The following is a 27,939-nucleotide window of genomic DNA, read 5'->3' as shown; positions in this document are numbered from 1 at the left end:
ATAAGACGCACAAAAAACAAGCCTTACGGTAATGCTATTTCCTTTATAGTTCCATTTGGGATTTATTTGATAATATGTCATAAATAAACTTGTCATAAAAAAAGCTTAAATCTGGTATATCCAAGTTTTTACACATTAATATTAAAAAGACAGTGCATTTATACCCCCCAGTGTACATATTTAACAAGTCTTTTATTTCTCATTAAAAATTGAACGATATGAACTTTACCATGTGATTTCTGTGCAACATTCTGCAACTGCAGTCCAGGATTAATGTAAGCCTTAATATGTCATGCAAGTTTCTGAATGTCAAAACAAATGCTTATACATACAGTAAATATAAAAAGAAGATGTGGTATGATTGCCAATGAGACAACTATCCACAAAAGACCAAAATGACACAGACATTAACAACTATAGGTCACCGTACGGCCTTCAACGATGAGCAAAGCCCATACCAAATAGTCAGCTACAAAAGGCCCAGATAAGACAATGTAAAACAATTCAAACAAGAAAACTAACGGCCTTATTTATGTAAAACCTATTTTAAGAGGCTGGGGTTCGTGTTGCTTAGTCTTTAGTGTTCTATGTTGTGTCTTCTGTACTATCATTTGTCTGTTAGTCTTTTTATTTTTAGCCATGGCGTTCGTCAGTTTATTTTTTATCTATGAGTTTGACTCTCCCTCTGGTATCTTTCATCCCTCTTTTAAGGAAGACCAATGTAGTGTTTTTATTTTTAGCCATCATCATTGGCTTTGTCAGTTTATTTTCTATCTATGAGTTTGATTCTCCCTCTGGTATCTTTCATCCCTCGATCTTTTAAGGAAGACCAAAAATTTAGTCTCTTAAAACAGGTTGTCTTTCAATTTATATGAAATGTACTAGTCTACTGCAGAGGGACCTAAAATCAATGGTATATTATAATAGATTTTTTTTTTTTATACAGGTGGTCTCTTAAGTAGTTTTGACTTTATTTCCATAATTATGTATTGTATATTTGTCTTCTACTGAAACATTTAGATAAAATCTAGAATATTTTTTTTTTAAAAGATGAGTATTACAGGTTCCATAAGTCATTGACTGACTCTATAAATTGGATGGAATGAACATTGTACAAGAGCTAAATTAAAATGACACTATTGCAGTCTCTTGTGGTTTGCAATAAATAAATGTATACATAAAATATCTAAATTTGCAATACTAATTGCAACATTGCAATACAAACATGCAGTTTGATAATTTATAAGTTTTAATCAGAATATTTGCCTTCGTAGAAATGATAATAAGTGTTTACACAGAGAAGATGTTTTGCCTGTGTGACGTCACTTTGAATAATTTAATACATAGCTGGTGAATGCTATTACCAGTCAATGGAGCGGGGCTCAATAATCTCCAGGAAATGAATATACGAACTGAATACCAAATATCATGGACTTAATTACCATAAATGGCAGGCCTGAGTAGCCAGAAATTTCCAAGGGGGGGAGGGGGGGGGGTATTTGGATTTGGATTTGAAAACTAAACTTTAACAGTCACAATTCAAACTTAACATTGACTTTAACAGTGCTTATTTGTTGCAAGGGCTCCTTAGAACCCCCCTACCCACCTGGCTACGGGTATGAATGGTATCTCTTAAAAAGAGATATGGAGCCTTTTATAGCTGCATAAACTATGTAATATTGGGTTTTGCTCATTGTTGAAGGCCATATGATGAACAGTAGTTGTTAACTTCTATGTCAATTGGCCACTGGTGCAGAGTTGTCTATAAGGACTCAGACATAGGCAATCTTATAATACTACATCTTATCATCTTTCTCTTATGACTTTGAATATCCATTCGATATCTTTAAACTCTCTTTTACATATGATTATAAAAACTTTACAATATAAAATAGTAAGTAAAAAGAAGATGTGGTATGATTGCCAATGAGACAACTCTACACAAGAGACCACAATGACACAGAAATTAACAACTATAGGTCACCGTAAAGCCTTCTACAATGAGCAAAAGGCATAGTAGAGCTATAAACAACCCCGAAATACTGTAAACCAACTTATTTACACGAGTGATTTATTTTTTGGCGACTTTCGAGAGTAGAAAAAAATAACGCGGATATTAATTGTCTTGAATATGTAATACTTGGATCTGATTCCTTATTGAATTAAGAAAACCGCGAAATTAAATAGCCGCAAAGTGGTCTAGGAAGGGTAAAACGCAAAATTAAGTATCAGCGAAAATAAATTGGTTTACAGAAACCAGCTAAAAATCGTTTGTCCACACTAAATCGGGATTGAAACAACAGTTGATGTTAATAAAACTACTGCTATGATACACATATGAAGTTATCAATTAAAGGGACAAGTGCACTTTTATGAAATCTTTTGTAAGCTTCTTTTTACCATATCTATTTTAGTAAAGCTATAAATCTGTGTCTATTCAACCTAGCCAAATCACATAAAAATTGCAACATATTTCTTTTATCTTTTATTTTTGATACAGGATTTAATTTAAAAATTCCAGCAGAGGCCCTTTTTTCTTATAAAAGAAAATCGATTTGTATTTCTTCTGCCGCTTTTAATCTACATCAATTTAGTTTTTGTTTATATTTCATCCAGTTCATTGACACAAAAAATAAAGTAGAAAATCTTCTTTGAAGAGACATTATTTGAAAATCTTAACCGTCAGTGCTATAGTGTAACTGCCTGTGCAATGTTTTTTCTGACTAGAAATATTGTTTAAGACCATGGTATTAAAATCAAATAGATGCAAACTTCTGTTGTTGTTAAAAATCCTATAATTTTACATAAAGTATATGTATACAAAGGAAAACTTGAATCTTAACAAAAAATAAATGAATTTGCAATCATTTGTATGCGTGGGAGGTTAAGCTTGCTTTAACACCCAGTTCAATCGACCATTTTCTTCAGAAGTCTAGCTACATATGATATGTTTTTCACTAATTTCCTTTGTTTATCATGACGTTTGATATTTGTCAGTTTATATAGACTTTCCTCCTTTTGAATTAGTACCTTGGAATTTTTGTTATACTTTTTTTTTCATACATATTTAAGGTGGTATTCAACTTTCACTAAAATTAATTTAACTGTTTAATTTTCATAAAATTTTGTCAAAGTATTTAGTATTTACTTTGACCCTTAAACAAAAATATAAAAAAAATAAAAAATTTGAACCAACCGTTTTGTCAGAAAAATTACACTGGTTATATAGCAGTTTGACAAACACAAATTTTGATCATTGAGAAGCTTAATAATCCTTTTACAACACAACGTACTTAAAACGTTTAGCTGACTTTACATAGTTATCTCCCTGTAGTGTTAGGTACCACCTTTTGATGTTTAAGGTGGTATGGGAGTCTAAAATAAAAATGATAGAATTTGTTCATACTTTGCCAAAACAAAGTAGCTATTGATATATGTTGAAAAATATAATAAAAATGATAGGTCACCGCGCATTTTCTCAAGATACAGTACGTGACAAAATGACACATTTTGTATGGTTTATACAGGGAAAACATCATTTTGTGATTAGAAACTAAACAAAATGATGGAATTGTTAAATACTTTAAACGAAAAGATAGCTTTCAGACAATGCTTTGAGAATATCAAAAGAAAAGATAGGGTCACCATACATTTTTTCTGGCTTAAATACAAAATAGGAAAATTTCATGTAGAATCCTTCAGAAAATGCACTGTTTTAGAGTTACTTCCCCTGAAAATGTCCATTTAATTTTTTTTTAAAACAATCAACATTTGGAGAGATATTTAATAATTATAATTTTTATTCTTATAAATTGGTTCTTTGAAATGAAAATTCACATTTAATAACTGCATTCCTGAATCAAATTTTGCTAATTTGATAGAAAATATGAATTTTTATTCACTTTTTTGTTCACTTTCAACACATGTGTGTCATCAGATGTCCAAAACATAATAAATTTTTAGTTTCTTTTAAAACACATTTGTCAGAAAACATTAGAGTTTTTAATCACTATAAGAACATGTTAAAAACATAGTTCTATATAATGTTGAATTGCTGTCTTAAATCGATTTTTACATATATCCCTATTGGTAAATCAATTTTCCCCAAATTAAGTTAAGAAGGGGGGTAGAATTAAGTTTTTTATCCTACATTGAACTTTTTATGTCGTCCCTAAAAAAAAGCACTACAAATCTGTCTTGCGTAGTGTTTCAAACTAGTGCAAAGTAGGGTTCATTTACATGTTTTCATCTTCAATATGCATTCAATTACCTGCAGGATATAAAAAAAAAACATCCATTGTCAACATCTTATACATGCAGTTAATGTATGTATTAGGTGTCATGAACACCAATTAAAAGTCCCTATCTGTTCAACCAAATTTTGCAGTTTTCACAGCTTTCTAAATGCTTCAGTTTAACTTCATAGAAACTAAGTATATCCTGAATTGTACAGGTGCCACCTTTCTGCATGCCAATTTTCAACATTCATTCAAAATCATATAAGCAAGAAGAGAGCTCCCAAAAGGAGGTACCACTAAAAATAACCCCTGGTTTTCTGGAAATCTTAAATTAGTATACCATGGAGCGCATTAATTCTCAGTTTTAAATGCAAACTCCTAGACAGGTAAAATTGTCTTAATATATTTCTCTTTCAACAAAAGTTTAATTTATGCAAATTTGTTTGTTAGTTTAGGTGAACAATGACATCAAATGCACTATTTTTTGTTCGAGTAGGCCGACTATCACATACGTTCTAAATTTGAGAGAGTAATTGGTGGTATGACACCTATTAGATATACCTCAGGAGTGAATGGGGAATGGGGAATGGGGCATATCATCATATTTACACCATGATGTCATTGGACGTTATCAGATATCCTCCATTAATCATGCTTTATCCACAATTACAATCTCAATTCCTGAAACCCTCCTTTCTAAATGATTGAAAGCTATCATGTTGTATGAACTCTTATAATATAACAAATAAATGGCATTCCCAGATTCCTAACAAGAGGCACTGCTATAAAAATTATATCTAGAAATACAAACTATTCAGTCAAGCATGTTCAAATTATATAATATTTTTATATATATATATTAATGCCAGAAGTATCACTGAAGGGCAAATATTCAAATTTCACAAAGATTATTTTTTTTAAATAAGAAGTTGATATTTGTTTTCCCTTGCAAATTTTCATGTAAACTACTAATATGTCAAAGGTTAGAAAAACTTTGGATGAGTACCTTTGTAAAAGCATAAACAGCATGCATAGATATTTATGGAGCCATGTGAATATTATCAAAAATGATATATTCATATTCAGCACATATATCCTATGTACTATGGAACAGCCAATCACACTGCTTCCCATTACAATGTATCAGGTAATGAATGCCAAAAGGTAGTTGTACCTTGCTTCTCTTCTTACTTTGAAATGTCATGCTAACATGAAAGGTATCACAATGTGAAGCAGGATCTGTTTGCCCTTCCAAGCACCTGAAATCATCGCCAGTTTTGGTTGGGTTTGTGATGCTCAGTCATTTAACTTTGTGTTTTGTGAATTGGTGTTTGTCTTTTGGTCTTGGTCTTTTTTATATTTTGCTTGGTACTATCAGATTATTTTGAATTGTGAGTTTGCAGGGGCAGATTCAGCCATTTTAAAAAGGGGTGAGGGGTTTTAACTATATGCTCCCATTGAAATGCATTGATCGTCCAAAAAAAAGGGGGGTTCCAACCCCCAGACCCCCCCCCTAGATCCGCCACTGATTTGAATGTCTCATTGGTATCTATTGCCTCTCTTTTATGGACATCTTTGGTAAAACAGATCCTGCTCCACATGTGACACTTAGGTTCAGACATTAAATACTTAAATATTTCCCGATATAGTATATTCAAAATATTTTTTAAACACAAAATAATTTTTGCCCACCATATATTTTTCTGGCAGATGACAGGAAACAACATTTGTTCTTTCCAAAAATAACAGGTTTTTATCATTGAACTAAATTCAAAATTAAAACATAGAAATTAAGAACACTTTTTTTTAAATTCAGCTATAAATTTATTTCAGCCAGAAGTCCAAAATGTTGTTATATTGTGCAAATTTCATTTCATGCTTTTTATTCTTCAATATTTGATAATACTAAGTTTTACCTATAAATCAGTGTATTGCCAAACTGCAACATGCATATAAAACTTAAAATAATAAATAAATCACCTATGTTGTACCTCACAAAAACTATAAAGACAGGTAAAATGATTTATATTTGAAGATTTAAATTTCTCTTGATAACATCAGACAAAGTGCATTTTTTGTGCATATTTAATGCACACATCAGTGCATTTTACACAAAGAAATTTTTTACATATCTATCATCAAACCTTTCTATTTCTAGTTTTTACAGACTGTTTTCTTGATAAATATTCAAATGAAAACTCACAAATATACAGGAAAAAAAATCAAATATAGGGAGGGTTCTTTCCTTTATTAAAAAAAGGGACATAACTTGTCATGGCTTAAATCTCAAGACATTGTTACATTTAAATGCCACCATTCAGACTAATATATGGTATAAAAATTCCATATGCAGAAAAAAAAATCAAATGCCTTGACATTACCCTGTATTTGACCTTAAATCTTGACATTTATATTGGACAATTATATACTCAAATGGAACTAAAAAAAATTACATATATCATAAAAAAATATGTGGTATGATTGCCGATGAGACAACTCTTCACAAGAAACAAAAATAACACAGAAATTAACCCTATAGATCACCTTACAACCTTCAACAATGAGCAAAGCCCATACCACATAGTCAGCTATAAAAGGCCCTGAAATGACAATGTAAAATGCCTTGACATTACCCTGAATTTGACCTTATTTCTTGACATTTATCTTGTACCATTATACTCAATGGATTTTAAAAATTTACATATATTAACAAACTCACATTTATACTCAAATGGAATTTTAAAAAATTACATATATTAACCATCTCACATTTATACTCGAATGGAATTTTAAAAAATTTGTAAGGGTTCCGCAGAACCCATTGTCTCGCCTACTTTTGCTGTAACTCCCAGGCTCAACAAAAATGAGGAAAAAAATCAATAAAAATATTCCTATTGATGCTATATTTTGATTGTAAGAAGCTTCTGTCCAAGTTGGTAAAAATTTCAGGATAGTTTATGAATTGAATAAATGTTTTAAAAAATTTAACTGCAGACTGTATGTAATGTTTACTGGAATACCATTTATAAGTAAAAAACAGATACACAAGTACCAAATATTAACAAAATTTCCTTTCTAGATACTAGCTTTTGGTCATAAACAAGCTTCTGTTCAAGTTTGGTACAAATTTAAAATAGTATAAGAAAGTCATTAATTTTTTATAAACTTTAACCACAGAGTGAATGTAATGTTTCCCAGCAGAAAAACTAAGTCCATTTATAAGTAAAAAACAGAAAAAATGAAATTTTCTTTTTGCGAACTTTACTTCTGGATACTATCTAACTATCTTATGATCATAAACAAGCTTCTGTTCAAGTTTGGTAGAAATCCAGTATAGTTTAAGAAAGATATTCAAATTTTAAAAACTGTAACCACAGAGTGAATGTAATGTTTCCCTGCAGAAAAACTAAGTCCATTTATAAGTAAAATACAGAAAAAATGGAATTTTATTTTTACAAAATTTACTTCTGGATCCTATCTTTTGATCATAAACAAGCTTCTGTCAAAGTTTGGTAGAAATCCAGAATAGTTTAAGAAAGTTATTAAATTTTCAAAAACTTTAACCACAGAGTGAATATTTGTTGACGCTGGAGCCGACGCCGACGGAATGTAGGATTGCCTAGTCTCGCTTTTTCGACTAAAGTCGATGGCTCGACAAAAATTACATACATTAACCAACTCACATTTATACTCAAATGGAATTAAAACTAGAGGCTCCTTTGGAGCCTGTGTCACTCACCTTGGTCTATGTGAATATTAAACAAAGGAGACTGATGGATTTATGACAAAATTGTGTTTTGGTGATGGGGATGTGTTTGTAGATCTTACTTTTCTAAACATTCTTGCTGCTTAAAATTATCTCTATCTTTAATAAACTTGGCCCAATAGCTTCAGTGGAAATGTAAGTGAAAATTTACAAATTTTAAAAAAAATTGTTAAAAATTGACTTAAAAGGGCTAATAACTCCTTAGGGGTTCAGTTGACCATTTTGGTCATGTTGACTTATTTGTAGATCTTACTATGTTGAACATTTTTGCTGTTTACAGTTTATCTCTATCTATAATAATATTCAAGATAATAACCCAAAACAGCAAAATTTCCTTAAAATTATCAATTCAAGGGCAGCAACCTAGCAACAGGTTGTCAGATTCATCTGAAAATTTCAGGGCTGATAAATCTTGACTTGATAAACAATTTAACCCTCTGTCAGATTTGCTCTAAATGCTTTGGTTAATGAGTTATAAGCCAAAAACTGCATTTTACCCCTATGTTCTATTTTTAGCCATGGCGGCCATCTTGGTTGGTTGGCAGGGTAAAAAAACACAATTTTGTAACAATGATGATTGTGGCCAAGTTTGGTTTAATTTGGCCCAGTAGTTTCAGAGGAGAAGATGTTTGAAAAATTGTTAACGACGGACGACAGACGACGGACGACGGACGCTATGTAATGAGAAAAGCTCACTTGGCCTTTTAGGCCAGGTGAGCTAAAAAAGGAGAGCTGAATAAAAACTATGTCAATGATTGATGATTTTTGCAATAACAGCACAAAAAAAAATTCCTTGATTAAAGTTATTCTGGACTGACAGCCATATTTAAATTTTGATGGACCCAGGCTATCAAAAAACCTGCTGGTCACTTGGTCTTGAAAAACAGCCTCATTTTCCTGACCTGCCCTCGGGCTGACAGGCAGACCATTAGCTGCATCTGCCAAAAGTGCTAATATCTTACAGTCTTCAACAATGATCCCGAGAGCTAATAATGCTTCACAGAAAATTCAAGTTGACTTATCTGGACTTATTTGTACTCTTTAATAAATTCATCAATATCTTAGTACATATGTATTTAAAGCAAAATATGAGTGGGAAACTAATATTTTTGCATATTATATAAGAATGATAATTTCCTACAAATTTCTTTTAAAGGAGAAATTGATATTTTGGTGTCAGGTTGAATTTTTCTATTTTGACCTTGAAAAAATCAACAAATCCATTTGTCTACAAAGATTTAATGTAGACATCAACAAAGTCTTCAGACCCTCAGACCAGACATTCCGAACATGTAAATAACCTTGATGATAAATTAATTAAATGGGCGTGGCTTAACATCAATCATATAAATGTAATTATTGTTTTCAAACAAATATAATAAAAAAAAAATCAGGTAAAGTTTTACTATACATACAACAGAGTCAAGTCTTTATTTATCACCAATATTCATACTTTTGAGGATATACAGGCTTAGGGCCTCATATATATAATATTTAAATCTGCCAAACTATTTGACAACAAGTCCATAGAATTCAGAAGACCAATGTAGAAGAAACAGAAGACCAATATTAGAAGAAACAGACTATTCTTAAATTACACGTTACCATAACTGATATGTAACTGGACATACTGTAGTTTGTTAAGAAAACATGTATAGGCCAGCTGAAGAACGCCTCTGGGTGCGAGAGTTTCTCGCTGCATTGAAGACCTGTTGGTGGCCTTCGTCTATTGTCTGCTCTATGGTCAAATTGTTGTCTCTTTGACACATTCCCCATTTCCTTTCTCAACTTCATTTATTCTTGACCAAATCCAATCTATATTTGTCCTTGACTGTTTTTTTTGTTTTTTTTAATTTTAACTTAATCATCTTGAAATCAAAATGAAGCACTTTTACTATATGAGATTTTGTATTCAGAAATGATCATAAAAAAACGCAAATCTTTGTAAATAAGTTATGGATATCATATAGTATACATCTTGTACATCACACTATTTCTATGTGATGGACATGTTGAAACATCAATGATATTGTGCAGCTGTCTCAGAGTGACATGTTACTGATTACAAAATACAAGCTCATAAACACGTGCTCATAAATTAAGTTGAAACACTGGACATACTACAACCCTGTTATAATGTGTCACTTGTTAATTATAAGCTAGTCAATATTAAAAGTTAGATATGATAAGCCACCAATCAGAGAACATTGATGTCAGCTGTTTCCTAGTCAATATCAAAAGTAAGATATGATATGCCACCAATCAGAAAACATTGATGTCAGCTGTTTCCTAGTCAATATCAAAAGTAAGATATGATATGCCACCAATCAGAAAACATTGATGTCAGCTGTTTCCTAGTCAATATCAAAAGTAAGATATTATATGCCACCAATCAGAAAACATTGATGTCAGCTGTTTCCTAGTCAATATCAAAAGTAAGATATGATATGCCACCAATCAGAAAACATTGATGTCAGCTGTTTCCTAGTCAATATCAAAAGTAAGATATGATATGCCACCAATCAGAAAACATTGATGTCAGCTGTTTCCTAGTCAATATCAAAAGTAAGATATGATAAGCCACCAATCAGAGAACATTGATGTCAACTGTTTCCTAGTCAATATCAAAAGTTAGATATGATAAGCCACCAATCAGAAAACATTGATGTCAGCTGTTTCCTAGTCAATATCAAAAGTAAGATATTATATGCCACCAATCAGAAAACATTGATGTCAGCTGTTTCCTAGTCAATATCAAAAGTAAGATATTATATGCCACCAATCAGAAAACATTGATGTCAGCTGTTTCCTAGTCAATATCAAAAGTAAAATATTATATGCCACCAATTAGAAAACATTGATGTAAACTGTTTCCTAGTTAAAATCAAAAGTAAGATATGATATGCCACCAATCAGAAAACATTGATGTCAGCTGTTTCCTAGTCAATATCAAAAGTAAGATATGATATGCCACCAATCAGAAAACATTGATGTCAGCTGTTTCCTAGTCAATATCAAAAGTAAGATATGATATGCCACCAATCAGAAAACATTGATGTCAGCTGTTTCCTAGTCAATATCAAAAGTAAGATATGATAAGCCACCAATCAGAGAACATTGATGTCAACTGTTTCCTAGTCAATATCAAAAGTTAGATATGATAAGCCACCAATCAGAAAACATTGATGTCAGCTGTTTCCTAGTCAATATCAAAAGTAAGATATTATATGCCACCAATCAGAAAACATTGATGTCAGCTGTTTCCTAGTCAATATCAAAAGTAAGATATTATATGCCACCAATCAGAAAACATTGATGTCAGCTGTTTCCTAGTCAATATCAAAAGTAAGATATGATAAGCCACCAATCAGAAAACATTGATGTCAACTGTTTCCTAGTCAATATCAAAAGTAAGATATGATATGCACCAATCAGAAAACATTGATGTCAGCTGTTTCCTAGTCAATATCAAAAGTAAGATATGATATGCCACCAATCAGAAAACATTGATGTCAGCTGTTTCATAGTCAATATCAAAAGTAAGATATTATATGCCACCAATCAGAAAACATTGATGTCAGCTGTTTCCTAGTCAATATCAAAAGTAAGATATGATATGCCACCAATCAGAAAACATTGATGTCAGCTGTTTCCTAGTCAATATCAAAAGTAAGATATGATATGCCACCAATCAGAAAACATTGATGTCAGCTGTTTCCTAGTCAATATCAAAAGTAAGAAAAGATATGCCACCAATCAGAAAACATTGATGTCAGCTGTTTCCTAGTCAATATCAAAAGTTAGATATGATATGCCACCAATCAGAAAACATTGATGTCAGCTGTTTCCTAGTCAATATCAAAAGTAAGATATGATATGCCACCAATCAGAAAACATTGATGTCAGCTGTTTCCTAGTCAATATCAAAAGTAAGATATTATATGCCACCAATCAGAAAACATTGATGTCAACTGTTTCCTAGTCAATATCAAAAGTAAGATATTATATGCCACCAATCAGAAAACATTGATGTCAGCTATTTCCTAGTAAATATCAAAAGTAAGATATGATATGCCACCAATCAGAAAACATTGATGTCAGCTGTTTCCTAGTCAATATCAAAAGTAAGATATGATATGCCACCAATCAGAAAACATTGATGTCAGCTGTTTCCTAGTCAATATCAAAAGTAAGATATTATATGCCACCAATCAGAAAACATTGATGTCAGCTGTTTCCTAGTCAATATCAAAAGTAAGATATGATAAGCCACCAATCAGAGAACATTGATGTCAACTGTTTCCTAGTCAATATCAAAAGTTAGATATGATAAGCCACCAATCAGAGAACATTGATGTCAGCTGTTTCCTAGTCAATATCAAAAGTAAGATATGATATGCCACCAATCAGAAAACATTGATGTCAGCTGTTTCCTAGTCAATATCAAAAGTAAGATATTATATGCCACCAATCAGAAAACATTGATGTCAGCTGTTTCCTAGTCAATATCAAAAGTAAGATATGATATGCCACCAATCAGAAAACATTGATGTCACCTGTTTCCTAGTCAATATCAAAAGTAAGATCTTATATGCCACCAATCAGAAAACATTGATGTCAGCTGTTTCCTAGTCAATATCAAAAGTAAGATATGATATGCCACCAATCAGAAAACATTGATGTCAGCTGTTTCCTAGTCAATATCAAAAGTAAGATATTATATGCCACCAATCAGAAAACATTGATGTCAGCTGTTTCCTAGTCAATATCAAAAGTAAGATATTATAAGCCACCAATCAGAAAACATTGATGTCAGCTGTTTCCTAGTCAATATCAAAAGTAAGATATGATATGCCACCAATCAGAAAACATTGATGTCAGCTGTTTCCTAGTCAATATCAAAAGTAAGATATGATATGCCACCAATCAGAAAACATTGATGTCAGCTGTTTCCTAGTCAATATCAAAAGTAAAATATGATATGCCACCAATCAGAAAACATTGATGTCAGCTGTTTCCTAGTCAATATCAAAAGTAAGATATTATATGCCACCAATCAGAAAACATTGATGTCAGCTGTTTCCTAGTTAAAATCAAAAGTTAGATATGATATGCCACCAATCAGAAAACATTGATGTCAAATGTTTTCTAGTCAATATCAAAAGTAAGATATTATATGACACCAATCAAAATACAGAGCTTGCAAAACTGTTACCTAGTCTATATCAAAAGTAATATATATTATATACCCGTATGCTACCAATCAGAAAACATTGATGTAAACTGTTACCTAGTCAATATCAAAAGCAATATATTATATGCCATCAATCAAACTATAGAGCTTGTAAAGGGCTACTTAGTCAATATTAAAAGAAAGATATGATATGATATGACACCCATCAGAATATAGAGCTTGTAAACTGTTACCTAGCCAATACCAAAAGAAAGATAGGATATGCCACCAACAATTTTCTATAAAAAAGTTATCCTTTAAAATTGAGAATGGAAATGGGGAATGTGTCAAAGAGACAACAACCTGACCATATAGCAGACAACAGCAGAAGGTCATCAACAGGTCTTCAATGCAGCGAGAAATTCCCACACCCGAGGCGTCCTTCAGCTGGCCCCTAAACAAATATATATACTAGTTCAGTGATAATGAACACCCTACTTTGCATTCCTCTAAATTTAATTCATAAAAATTGCCATAAATTTTCTTAAATTTTCTAGGAAAAATTGAAGACTGAGGTTTCAGACTTCAACAGTATTATATTTGTCTTAAGTGAATAATAATCTATAGCTTTTGATTGGTCAAATTTCTTATACTTATATTTAGAATATAAAATTAGTTCCTTATAGTTTAATAAATGTTTCATTTATCAGACTGGTAATTGATCCAGGATTTTGAGTTAGAGGCTCAATAATTTTTTAAGGGTTTCTGTAAATCTTTCAAATGCCAGGCATCTTTTGGCATTTTTGGGAGGTGGGTCTACTTCAGCAGACTAATTGATCATTTAACTTTGGTCCTCATATTATATTACTGTTTAAGGTAAATTTATTTTCCTATTCAAAGGATCTAAAATATTCTTTAGAAACGATAGATTTTCATTAGGAATTCTATGATGATATGTCCCTCTAGTTAAATTAAAATAAATTATGGCTCAATTCAACAGAAAGAGCCCACTTTCATAATTACCTTCATGTTATTTTTATATAAATAAATAAAGATCGTGTGTTTAAAAACTGAGTGAGTAGTACTCTTGTCGCAGTCTCTCTGTCACAGTATCTCTGGTATCCATATCACTTAAACTATGATTTAAAAAGCACAATTTCCTAGGTCACAAATTACAATGTCACTGAAATTGTAAACCGATTTTTTTAATTTACATTTTACACTGGGAAACAATATATTTCAAAGGATTCAGTTCCATGCTAGCTCAAGTTTCATTCTTGTAACAGGGCACAACTTATTCCAATAGCATTTTTATAAAAAAAAAAAGCATAATATGAGATGTTCTTATGCATTAACAAGTGAAATTAATCTTACTGTAAATTCAGAAATTATTGCCAGGTTTTTATTATTGCGAATAATGCGACAGAATTGTAAACGCAATAGTTAAAAACTTAAAACTCGCATTTTGTATTTTTTTTAAAGTTTAAAATGACAAAATCGCAATAATAAATGCACACAATATTTTTTGAATTTACAGTATATTTTTAAATTCACAAATCCTACATAAGTTATTTTTTAAAGTGAATTAAAGCAATGTATAATCTTAACTTCATAAAAATCTGGATGCACTAAAAGTGCAAAACAAGCAAGAGGTTATTGATATATCAACATATAAAACAATACTACTTGTAATGTTGTGTTCTAGCTAAAGCTGCTATGCAGCATTGATGAGACAAAAATCTATAAACTGTTCTAAAACATCTGATATTTTGGGGATTTCCAATTTTGTGGTCATACACAGATGACTAGAAATATTTTTTTAATAGCACATGTGGGGCTTCAAATTGTTTTCAATATATTGCTGTTTTGTATAACTAGGGATTTGTAATTATTCATGGGGTACTAATTTTTATTGATTTTTTTGAGAAAAGGTGAACTTTGAATTCAAATATTCATCAAAATACCAATTTCCTATTGTCTTTTATAGTAGAACTTGTAAAAATCACAAAATGAAGTATTTTTACAATTCAGTACAACTTTTCTGGGAAATAATGTTTGTATCAATCAGAATGTCTAAAATTAATTGAGTGACAGTCCTATGATGTAAAATCATATCTTAAAATTATTTTATCCTTATAACTTGATTTGAAAAAATACAAAGAATTCTTTCAATGTATTGAGTTGTCCATAGATCAAGACAGGTTACATTCAAAGATTGAGAATAAGGAGCTTAAATGTGAAAAAAAGTGGCAAGCATATATAAGCGCCTCACTTTTTTTATAAATATTTTATTCCAAAGTTGTTTTTTTTCAGTCAAACACTGCACCTGAATTAGCCACTGCATGAATATTTTATCAAAGTTAATAATAAATATCATATTCCTTTCACAGATTTGGCTATACTTTTTGGACCTTTTGGAATTATAGCTCTTCATCTTTTATATAAGCTTTGGATTTCAAATATTTTGGCCACGAGCATCACTGAAGAGACATGTATTGTCAAAATGTGCATCTGGTGCAAGAAAATTGGTACTGTTAATGTTATTATCTTAACTTATTTATCACTATGATTGAATGTTGGCTTCTAAACACCACTTTGGCACACAATGACAGTATGAAGAGAAAAATTCACATAATCATCAGTAACAAGAGTGCACATGCTAAAATTTCAAATGCCTGCTAAATTGAAGCGATCTGTTTATGCTGACAGATTTTGAGATAACTATGATTGTACTACATGTATCAAGGAAACTTTAAATAAGATCAGTGTACCATATAAATGAGGCCATGGTCAGAATTAAATTATATGTTATAACAATTCTATTGACCAAATATAGAGGCCGATGAACCACAAAATATGTGTTATTCATTAAGCCATGAAAATTAGGTCAAATTAGGATTGCAAAGAAAACACATTTAGATATCTGAAACATATTCTTTATGAATGTTTTCATAAAATCGCAATGATAATTTCACGTTTTTGTTTATTCTTCAAAATTCACAGTAATAAATTCATGCAAATTTTCTGAATTTAGTAGATCATTTATTTCTTGCATTCATTTTACAAAATTCCATAATAAATTGTCTCCCCCTGAACCATAAAACCTTCTATTTACAAAATAGTTTAGTTTCCCAGGATGACAAGAATTACCAAATATGACAGATTTTTCAATTGATTTAGTTCCATCTAAACCTTTATTGTCAAGTTTTAAAATACATAAATATATATTCGATTAGTATTGCACAAGATATAACGTATTGGATTAGTTTTGCATGTGTACAATTGCAAGTTATTACATAACAAATATGGGGTTTTATTCACACTGACTTATATTTTTACATTATCTTGGTCACACGTTGTATTCTGACATGAGATTTCAATTCTCTATTTCTTTAAAATGTAATGCCCTTTTCCCATTGCCATTCTCTTATGATCAACCACATCAGTTGTGAATCCAGGGGAGTGGTTCCGAGGGTTTTGGATGATCAATGCATCTGAATGGGGACATGTGGTTGGAACCCCCTTTTATCCAGGATAAGACCCCCCCCCCCTTTTTTTTTAATGACTTGATCTGCCCCTGCACATTAATTTTTAACACTTTTTATGAATGGAAAAAGTTTTAAAAAAGATTTGAAAAAATAATACTTTGTAAAATAAATAACTTCAATATGTGAATTGAGAAAAATATAAAACAAATAAACAGTTGATCTCTCATAGCATGTATTTTCCCAAACATGTGTGTACTATCTGCCACTGGACGTTAATCAAACAACAATCAATCTCAATATCACTGAGGAATAAAGTTAAACAAAAATTTAAAAAATCAGTATTATCTGCATGTGTGATTAAAAGCCAAGGGCTTCTTTAAAGGGATAGAAAAACAGAACGACTGGTTGGTACAGTGTATGTAAAAAAAAGTGCCCTACCAGAGGGCTAAAGGTTTAAAATATATCTTCCTATAGTCTGTTAGACCGTGTTTTCAAAACCTGGACTAAGTCCCATCTTTGAGCATAAAATTGTATATCTATAACATTAAAATGAATAATATAAAAAAAAGATGTGGTATGATTGCAAATGAGACAACTCTCAACAAGAGACCAAAATGACATAGAAATTAATAACTATAGGTCACTGTACAGCCTTCAAACATGTTTCACTGCTATACTTCAAACACCCATCCATCAATCAGTAGATAAAATTGAGAATGGAAATGGGGAATGTGTCAAAGAGACAACAACCCAACCATAGAACAGACAACAGCAGAAGGTCACCAACAGGTATGAATTGCATCTAAAATCAGGCTCATATGTGAGTTAAGAACTGAAAAGGGTATATACCTGAGAGATCGTTATCTGTAAGATCGTTGTGGGGCTCATATGATTCTTAGGATCCTATCCTATCTAAAACATTAAAATGAATAAACATATTTCACTGCTTGATGTCATACACCCATCACTCAATCAATGTATTATCTAACAATGCATCAAGTTAGCATCAAGTTAGAGGAGATAAAAAAATGCAAGTTAACTCCTTTTACAAAAGTGCCAAGTTTTCAAATCTAAAAATATTTGATAAAGAGATATGTTGCAGATCCAGCTTCATATTGTTTTCTATGTTGCTTTATCTTATTTTATGCATTGAAATCATTATTCATTTTAAAAGAATTCTTTAATTGATAAAATTAAAATAAGCTATAATAATATACAGTCTGGGCATTTATGTGTTGAAAGCACCTAAACTAATCCCCAGTTTACAAATGTAGTTGGGGTTCTGGTTGCCCCCTCTTTGTGCTTTTCTATGAAGCGTTTTGCGGAATTGTTTGTTTAAGTTGTTTTTTATTTTATTTATTTACAATGGCCTTGCAGTTTCTTTCTTTGAACTCTTTATAATTTTTAATGATCTTGTTAACATTGTCAGGTTTATAAATATAGTCACAAAATGATGTCGAAAAGGGACAGGAAACTTGTGTGTACAATGGCCCTCAGCCCTATTGTAGAATATCATAAGTCTTTGACATCAAAACTGACAACTCTGAACCAACGTGACCAAACTTTATAATGCTATTAATATAAAATATCAATGAAATTAATGTAGTTTGAAACTTTTGAACCATTATATATTTTTTGTTATTTTGAAGATGCCAATTTAAAGCACTTTTTATACTTCTTCAACCTTTATCAAAAATATATCAGGAGCTTCCAATAACATTGAAGGGTATTGTTAGAAATTGGCCCTCAAATTTAAGGTTGCATGGTCATAAAATTATTCAAAGAGCCCTCAATGATCTTTTCAAAGTATGACATCTGCAAGCATAAACAACTTCAGTATTCATCGAAAAACTTCCATGGATAACAGGTTTTTACATTTTTCATACTTAGCATTATTGGATCTGTCAAAAATAAAGTTGATGTCTAAATATGCTTTACAGGTTTAGGTATATTAAAATCACTTTAGTAAAATGAATTTAGGAAAGATAATATGTTAAAGCCACTTATTAAATTGACCATTGAACTACAAATCTACTTAATTACACACTTCAGATGATCCTAATTTTTAAAATTTAGTCAGTCTAATATTAGTTTTTGTATAATCATGATAATTTTGTATTTTTGAAATTCTATTTCTGTCATGTATATTACATAAATTTCGTAATTATGAAAACCCAACGACAAAATTAGCCCCAGAAAAATTACAAGACATCAAAACCTAAGTCCCTAATCAAATTGCAAAATCAAAAGCTCAAACACATCAAACAAAAGTATAACATCTGTCATATTCCTGACTTTGTTGGTACAGGCATTTTCTATCTTGATCCTTTGAACTTAATGGAACAGAAAAAAAAGTTTAAAAAAATCAGTTCATAAAGAATTTAACTCCATGTACAGTATTGGTATTGCATAAAATATTCACTAAAGATACTGACCTTCAGAGAATAGAAAGAGAGACCACATGAATATAATTAGAAGGCCTAGAGTAATTGACCGTTAAAATTACTCCTGTAATACTTCTGAAGGTCAATTCAAAATATGCTTCACTTTTTGTGATATAAAGTTTCATAGAGGCCATTCAATATATTGGTATGAAATACTTGGCCCAGGTCAATCACCAGTGTATGATACATGTACCAGGTGAAAGCCATCTTAATCTGTTTTAAGTGATATGCTGACCAGGACAGAGGCCACTTGATCTACTAGTACAAAATATTTGGTCATTGTCAGCGGACACTTAGTCAACTGGTACACAATATTTGGTCCTGGTCAGTGGCCACTTGATCAACTGGTATATAATACTTAGTCCTAGTCAGTGGTCTTTTGACCGACTGGTATATAAAACATGGTCCTGAAAAATGACAGATTGGTCTTCTGGTTTATGATATTTGATATTTGGTCCAAGTGAGTTGATCTACCAACATTTGATTCTTGGTCCATGTGAGTTGATCTACAAATATTTAATACTTGTTCCATGTTAGTTGATATACCAACATTTGATACTTGGTCCATGTGAGTTGATCTAAAAGCATTTGATATTTGGTCCATGTGAGTTGATCTACCAACATTTGATAGTTGGTCCATGTGAGTTGATCTACCAATATTTGTTACTTGGTCCATGTGAGTTGATCTCCCAACATTTAATACTTGGTCCATGTGAGTTGATCTACCAACATTTGATATTTGGTCCATGTGAGTTGATCTCTCAACATTTGATACTTGGTCCATGTGAGTTGATCTACCAACATTTGATACTTGGTCCATGTGAGTTGATCTACAAACATTTGATACTTGGTCCATGTGAGTTGATTTACCAACAGATGATTCTTGGTCCATGTGAGTTGATCTACCAACATTTGATTCTTAGTCCATAGGAGTTGATCTACCAACATTTGATACTTGGTCCATGTGAGTTGATCTACAAACATTTGATACTTGGTCCATGTGAGTTGATCTCCCAACATTTGATACTTGGTCCATGTGAATTGATCTCCCAACATTTGATACTTGGTCCATGTGAGTTGATCTCCCAACATTTGATACTTGGTCCATGTGAATTGATCTCTCAACATTTGATACTTGGTCCATGTGAGTTGATCTCCCAACATTTGATACTTGGTCCATGTGAGTTGATCTACAAACATTTGATACTTGGTCCATGTGAGTTGATCTCCCAACATTTGATACTTGGTCCATGTGAGTTGATCTACAAACATTTAATACTTGGTCCATGTGAGTTGATCTCCCAACATTTGATACTTGGTCCATGTGAGTTGATCTACAAACATTTGATACTTGGTCCATGTGAGTTGATTTACCAACATATGATTCTTGGTCCATGTGAGTTGATCTACCAACATTTGATTCTTGGTCCATGTAAGTTGATCTACTCACATTTGATACTTGGTCCATATGAGTTGATCTCCTAACATTTGATACCTGGTCCATATAAATTAATCTACAAGTATTGTTTATGTGGTCCCCATGAGTTGATCTTCCAACATTTAATACTTGGTCCATATGAGTTGATCTCCAAACATTTGATACCTGGTCCATATGAATTAATCTACAAGTATTTTATACTTGGACCACATGAGTCAAACTTCCAACATTTGATACTTGGTCCACAGGAGTTGATCTCCCAACATTTGATATTTGGTCCATGTGAGTTGATCTACCAACATTTGATATTTGGTCCATGTGAGTTGATCTACAAACATTTGATATTTGGTCCATGTGAATTGATCTCCCAACATTTGATACTTGGTCCATGTGAGTTGATCTACAAACATTTGATACTTGGTCCATGTGAGTTGATCTCCCAACATTTGATACTTGGTCCATAGGAGTTGATCTCCCAACATTTGATACTTGGTCCATAGGAGTTGATCTCCCAACATTTGATACTTGGTCCATAGGAGTTGATCTCCCAACATTTGATACTTGGTCCATGTAAGTTGATCTACCAACATTTGATACTTGGTCCATGTAAGTTGATCTACCAACATTTGATATTTGGTCCATGTGAGTTGATCTCCCAACATTTGATACTAGGTCCATAGGAGTTGATCTCCCAACATTTGATACTTGGTCCATGTGAGATGATCTACTAACATTTAATACTTGGTCCATGTGATGTGTTCTCCCAATATTTGATACTTGGTCCATAGGAGTTGATCTCCCAACATTTGATACTTGGTCCATTTGAATTGATCTCCCAACATTTGATACTTGGTCCATGTGAGATGATCTACTACCATTTAATACTTGGTCCATGTGATGTGATCTACCAACATTTGATATTTGGTCCATGTGAGTTGATCTCCCAACATTTGATACTTGGTCCATGTGAGTTGATCTACCAACATTTGATACTTGGTCCATGTGAGTTGATCTACAAACATTTGATTCTTGGTCCATGTGAATTGATCTCCCAACATTTGATACTTGGTCCATGTGAATTGATCTCCCAACATTTGATACTTGGTCCATGTGAGTTGATCTCCCAACATTTGATACTTGGTCCATGTGAATTGATCTCCCAACATTTGATACTTGGTCCATGTGAGTTGATCTCCCAACATTTGATACTTGGTCCATGTGAGTTGATCTACAAACATTTGATACTTGGTCCATGTGAGTTGATCTCCCAACATTTGATACTTGGTCCATGTGAGTTGATCTACAAACATTTGATACTTGGTCCATGTGAGTTGATCTACCAACATTTGATACTTGGTCCATGTGAGTTGATCTACCAACATTTGATACTTGGTCCATGTGAGTTGATCTACAAACATTTGATACTTGGTCCATGTGAGTTGATCTCCCAACATTTGATACTTGGTCCATGTGAATTGATCTCCCAACATTTGATACTTGGTCCATGTGAGTTGATCTCCCAACATTTGATACTTGGTCCATGTGAATTGATCACCCAACATTTGATACTTGGTCCATGTGAGTTGATCTCCCAACATTTGATACTTGGTCCATGTGAGTTGATCTACAAACATTTGATACTTGGTCCATGTGAGTTGATCTCCCAACATTTGATACTTGGTCCATGTGAGTTGATCTACAAACATTTAATACTTGGTCCATGTGAGTTGATCTCCCAACATTTGATACTTGGTCCATGTGAGTTGATCTACAAACATTTGATACTTGGTCCATGTGAGTTGATTTACCAACATATGATTCTTGGTCCATGTGAGTTGATCTACCAACATTTGATTCTTGGTCCATGTAAGTTGATCTACTCACATTTGATACTTGGTCTATATGAGTTAATCTCCTAACATTTGATACCTGGTCCATATAAATTAATCTACAAGTATTGTTTATGTGGTCCCCATGAGTTGATCTTCCAACATTTGATACTTGGTCCATATGAGTTGATCTCCAAACATTTGATACCTGGTCCATATGAATTAATCTACAAGTATTTTATACTTGGACCACATGAGTCAAACTTCCAACATTTGATACTTGGTCCACAGGAGTTGATCTCCCAACATTTGATACTTGGTCCATGTCAGTTGATCTACCAACATTTGATATTTGGTCCATGTGAGTTGATCTACAAACATTTGATATTTGGTCCATGTGAATTGATCTCCCAACATTTGATACTTGGTCCATGTAAGTTGATCTACCAACATTTGATATTTGGTCCATGTGAGTTGATCTCCCAACATTTGATACTAGGTCCATAGGAGTTGATCTCCCAACATTTGATACTTGGTCCATGTGAGATGATCTACTAACATTTAATACTTTGTCCATGTGATGTGTTCTCCCAATATTTGATACTTGGTCCATAGGAATTGATCTCCCAACATTTGATACTTGGTCCATTTGAATTGATCTCCCAACATTTGATACTTGGTCCATGTGAGATGATCTACTAACATTTAATACTTGGTCCATGTGATGTGATCTACCAACATTTGATACTTGGTCCATGTGATGTGATCTTCAAGCATCAGATTCTGACACTTTGTAAGCAACCCCAATGCAACATGTAGTTGATAGATATCTGTTCTATATGATTATAATTTTAAGAATTTTAACAGGCCTTTTCTGGAAGACTTCGAGTCTTTCACAGCTTGCTGACTAACTATTATATCACTAGTATACAGACAAATAAAATCTCAAATTTTAGTACATAAAAAACTTAATACAAGGGGCAAACTTAAAGTTTATATATCATTTACACTATATTCTATTTCAGACATTTTAATTAACTTGTTTATTAATTCTATGAGTCTGACTTGCACTCATTTGGAAAAATTTTCCTTTTGAATTTTCCTTCTGAAAATTCACAAGACTTTAATATAGTAGATTGAGACCTTAAGGAATAAAACAGTTTTGATTATAGACTAATATTCAAGAGCTGAAAGGATCATAAAAAATTGTATGCATGGTACATAACTCAAGAACTGTCCAATTTTCTGAGACATAATAAATTAGAGACTTATAATATGAAGAATTTTAAACAGTAAATTGTAGTGAGATATCATAGTATTTATGAAGCAAAATGTCATCACAAAATCATATCAGAGAAACCCAAATTAATTCAAAATAAACAATGGTGCCTTTAGTTTATTTTTTTACTTCTATGCCATTTCATCTCTGTTGGAGAGTTGTCCACCCTTATCTTGAGAACTAACTAGTTTCTATGCATTAGGACAGTCACATAACCATATTAAAAGTACTCATTTGGATGAGGAGGATGGAAGTTATCTCAAAACATTCTTAAGGTTGCTTTACAAATTACAAATTTGTTCTTAATTTTGGAAAACAAGTTACAAAAGACTAGTTTGTTTTCCCAAATTAAGAACAAATTTGTAATGCCATCAGGAGAACTTTTTCCATAAGTAGAATCTAAGAAAACTACTACTTAGTAGATACATGTCTCAAGGCATGAAATTCATTGATGTGTTTTAAAATTAAACTATGGGGGATGTTTCAAACAGATCTCTTCAAAGAGTTGTAGCATCAGGCTTTTAGACTTGAGATGTACCATTTTGTCAACATGCAATTTTGATTTAAATGTGCCTAAATATAATGTATGTGAAGACCTCTAATATATACTGTATAGTTAAAATGAAATATCCAACGGCAGGGGTAACTTACATAACAGGTGGACCAAGGTTATAATTTATCTATATACCCTAAGTACTCTTGGAGGTTATAAACTCCTTGGAAATAATGTTATTAAACAGAGACAACTCTACTTCCACTCAATTAAATATCATACTATGCCCTAGTTTTTCTATTACTTAGAAAATAAACAGCAAATTTAACAGAAGTTTTTAGACCATAATGGAAAATTATTAATTGAGTTCATTAAAAAAAAAAAAAAAAAATCATAATTCAATCATATGATATAAAATATGTAAAATTTTAAAATAAGAGTTGTTCTCAAAATTAAAAAAAAAAATGTTCTCAAAATTAAAAAAATTGAACAAGTCTGAGGTACTGTGTATATAAAATAAAAGTTAGAGAAAGAGGTATATTTTTAAACAAGAAGTCAATTTTAAATAAAGAATATCCCAATTCTACCTGATTAAAAATACCTATACATGTACCTATATAAAAATGGTGAGAAAATATTTCGTAACATGTAGTGTATCATGTAATTAAATGACATACTTATTTTTGGTACAAACAGTTCATACATTGTCAAATTCCCCGTCTGTCTAATAGGTGAAGAATAAGTCTCTCTATCATAAGAAAGTAAATATTTTATTAAAAATAAAGCTTGTTCCCCCCCCCTTTTATCCCCCCTTTTCTAAATTAAAAATGAAGACAAACCTGAATCTTGTCTATGATATTGTGATGGTGTTGGTGGTCGGTGGTGGACAGATGATGGGATGGGAAAGTTTCCAGCTGTGATGTTTTGGTTCGATGTCGTGGACGGCTGCATGTCCATCCCCGCCGACTGTAGATAGGGCTGTGCCATTCTAGACGTCAGAGCTGCCTCAGCCATTGTCGGATCCCTGTTAGACATCAACCAATATGTTAACATCAATTTAAAGTTCTCAAACCATGGGTCCATCTCATTCTCTTAAGACCCAGTCTTATTCTCTACTGCGTAAGATGATTAAAGTTTCAAAGTGACACTAAATATATCCTTAAGAAAAATCAATGTTACGATTCAGATCTGCAATGCACTTGTAATTTCACTAAATCCAATCATGCATTCGTTGCAGCTGCACACATTTTTTTCTGCACTACACATAATTTACACAGTGAACTAATTCAACCTTATATAGATTTGTGTCTTATTCACATATTTAGTATTATAACAGTACTAATAGGTCCTTCCTAATATTTCTATTTCAATTAAACAATTACTAACTCAAGATCTAGTTCAAATAAAAAAGAACCATCAACTGAATGTAAATTTCATCTGTTCGTATTGAAAGGAAATGCCCTACTGTGAATAATAAATTCTGCATTTAATGTGCATCTAATCAATTTTAACACAGGTCTGCATAGAGTTTGCAATTTTGTCTTCCTATACTACTGAAGTACGATTACGTAATCAATCCTAGCTCTACGGCAAAAAATAGGTTTGCAGTCAAGTAGCTAACCAAAAGTTTTAAAAATCAATTTTGTGTTAAAATTTGACATGCATGTACATTTTTAAAATCCCCCAAACCAGGAAATTGTGAAGTGCAAGGTGTAATTCTATTTATAGAGTGTAAACTTGAATGATTAGAGTTTTTTTTTTAATGTGCATTTTGTGCAGTCATGAGAAGCCTTATGATTTTTTCTACTAAAATGTTGTATTGCCAACTCTTTATTTTTTTTATTTGATACAAGATAAACACAAAAATATAATATTACGTAACAAAATTTATTAGATAGGATCAATACCTCAAGTTCTGCACATATGAAGATTTAATTACTTATTGATGAAAATCATTTAAATTATTGAAAAGAAATATGCATCAAAATTGCAAATTTTTATTCAGTTGGGATAAATGTTCAAATTTGTATTGATTTGAAATGAATTGTTATACAATTGAAACAATACTTGAGAAAAAATTAAAATGTGAAAATTTCTAATGGGAATTCAATTTCATGTTAAAATAATTATTTTGTTTTACACAAAGCAACTGCATTTTCATATGCATTTCTTTTCATTTTGTGTACTATTAAATCACACAAGCATGATTTTAATGGATAAAACATTCTATATGAAATTTTAATATTTATGTAAGGAAGATAATGTAATCTTAATTATCAGAATAAACATTCTTAATGTAAAAGGTTATAAAATGAAGAAAACGGAATTTCCTGATGTGTGGTGGAATTAAAAATGAGGATTAAAAGGAAATGAGAAAAAGAAAACGGAAAGATAAAAAGGAAAGAATATAATGTAAAGAATTTCAGAAAAAAAAGAGAGAAAGAATTAGTTAATTAATGATCTTTAGGAGAGAGAAAGAAAGAGAGAGAGAGAGAAGAGGGAATACATCAAAATCACAAATATTACTATTTTCTATGCCAGCCAGCATTGTTTTAAAGTCAGTAACAGTAACTCAAAGCGCTCACTGTGAGGCCATAGTATATTTTTGAGACCATAATCACATTTCTAAAGAGTTCATCATAAGTCACAATTTGCCTGTATCTAAATTCACCATGAGATGGATGAATAGGAAATAAGGAAGTAATTAATAATTAATTTATTTTGACAATATATGTGTCTAAATCTGTTTCAAAAGCTTTTAAAATATGTTTGGGGAGTAAGTGTGGGGGAGGGGTAGAGGGGGGGCATTGGACTGGGTATGCCCAACATTAACATATGGATAGAAAATAATTAACAAGTCAACAAGGCACTTTTAGAGCACACAACAAACCACATTTGGTTGGGTTTTTTTTAAATTTAAAATTGAGCCAAAAAGAGTGTTTTAATGTTGAAGGTTTAAATTGAAGTGTTGGGCTACAAATTCCTGCCACAAAAGCTTTAATAGTAACTATATGCCGAAAGACATAAAAAAAAAAACGTAACCCATGTGAGAATCTTTTTTCAGGTCTATTCTGACCTAAAGGTTTATTGATATAATATATAAAATAGCTCAAATCTAACTTTGACAAAATTTATTCAGATGTGAAAAAGTTTGATCGTATCTTATGAAACAGAACGTGGGCTTGATAGACATATTGGTTTTTGAGGTAATATACATGCACATTTCATTAAATACAATTACTGTGATGATTTGAGCAGTGAAAAATTCAATCTATTTAAGGTATTCAAACAAACTTTAATTTGTATGTACTTTTACGATATGCTTTTACATTTGTCATACTAAAAAAAACAACAGCTGATTTCTTTTCATGTATGTCGATGTACATGAAATGTAGGCAATCAGGCTACACAAATGATTTAGTAGTTTAATTCTAAAATTGTACTATACAACAGCTGTTTATAACATATCAGTGGAAATTGTGTTTAATTCACTGGTCAAATTAATCCTAGAAATTTGTTATTCATACCACACCCTTTTTACTCCTTTTACATGACAGCATGTAATTTTGATTTGACAACAAATAAGAATAAGTCACAATAATTTCACAATATATATGTAATGTTACATATACATCTCTTTTATAAATCTCTATTGATTCAAAGTACAAAATATAAAACAGAAGATGTGGTATTATTACCAATAAAAAATCTCTCCACAGGACACAAAATGACACAAAAATTAACAAATAAAGGTCACTGTACACCTTCAACAATGAGCAAAGCCCATATCA

The 27,939-nt window shown here is 31.7% G+C and overlaps 1 protein-coding gene across 2 annotated transcripts in view; it reads right to left on the bottom strand.

Moving 5' to 3' along the window:
* Positions 1–27,939, bottom strand: part of LOC134692780 (zinc finger transcription factor lin-29-like) — an 80,177-nt gene that overhangs the window by 44,855 nt on the left and 7,383 nt on the right. Inside the window, exon 2 of one of the 2 annotated variants that reach the window (XM_063553310.1) lies at positions 24,988–25,172. In XM_063553310.1, coding sequence (XP_063409380.1) covers positions 24,988–25,162 — 175 coding nt within the window. In that variant the 5' untranslated portion in view covers positions 25,163–25,172. Of the gene's footprint in view, positions 1–24,987; positions 25,850–27,939 lie in introns of those variants that run through there. The other variant, XM_063553309.1, reaches the window with a different exon arrangement.

The sequence above is a fragment of the Mytilus trossulus genome, chromosome 12 (assembly GCF_036588685.1).
Source record: "Mytilus trossulus isolate FHL-02 chromosome 12, PNRI_Mtr1.1.1.hap1, whole genome shotgun sequence".
In the NCBI taxonomy this organism is placed as follows: domain Eukaryota; kingdom Metazoa; phylum Mollusca; class Bivalvia; order Mytilida; family Mytilidae; genus Mytilus; species Mytilus trossulus.
The sequence above is the reverse complement of the archived record's forward strand: the minus strand, read 5'-3'. Positions and strand labels throughout refer to the sequence as shown.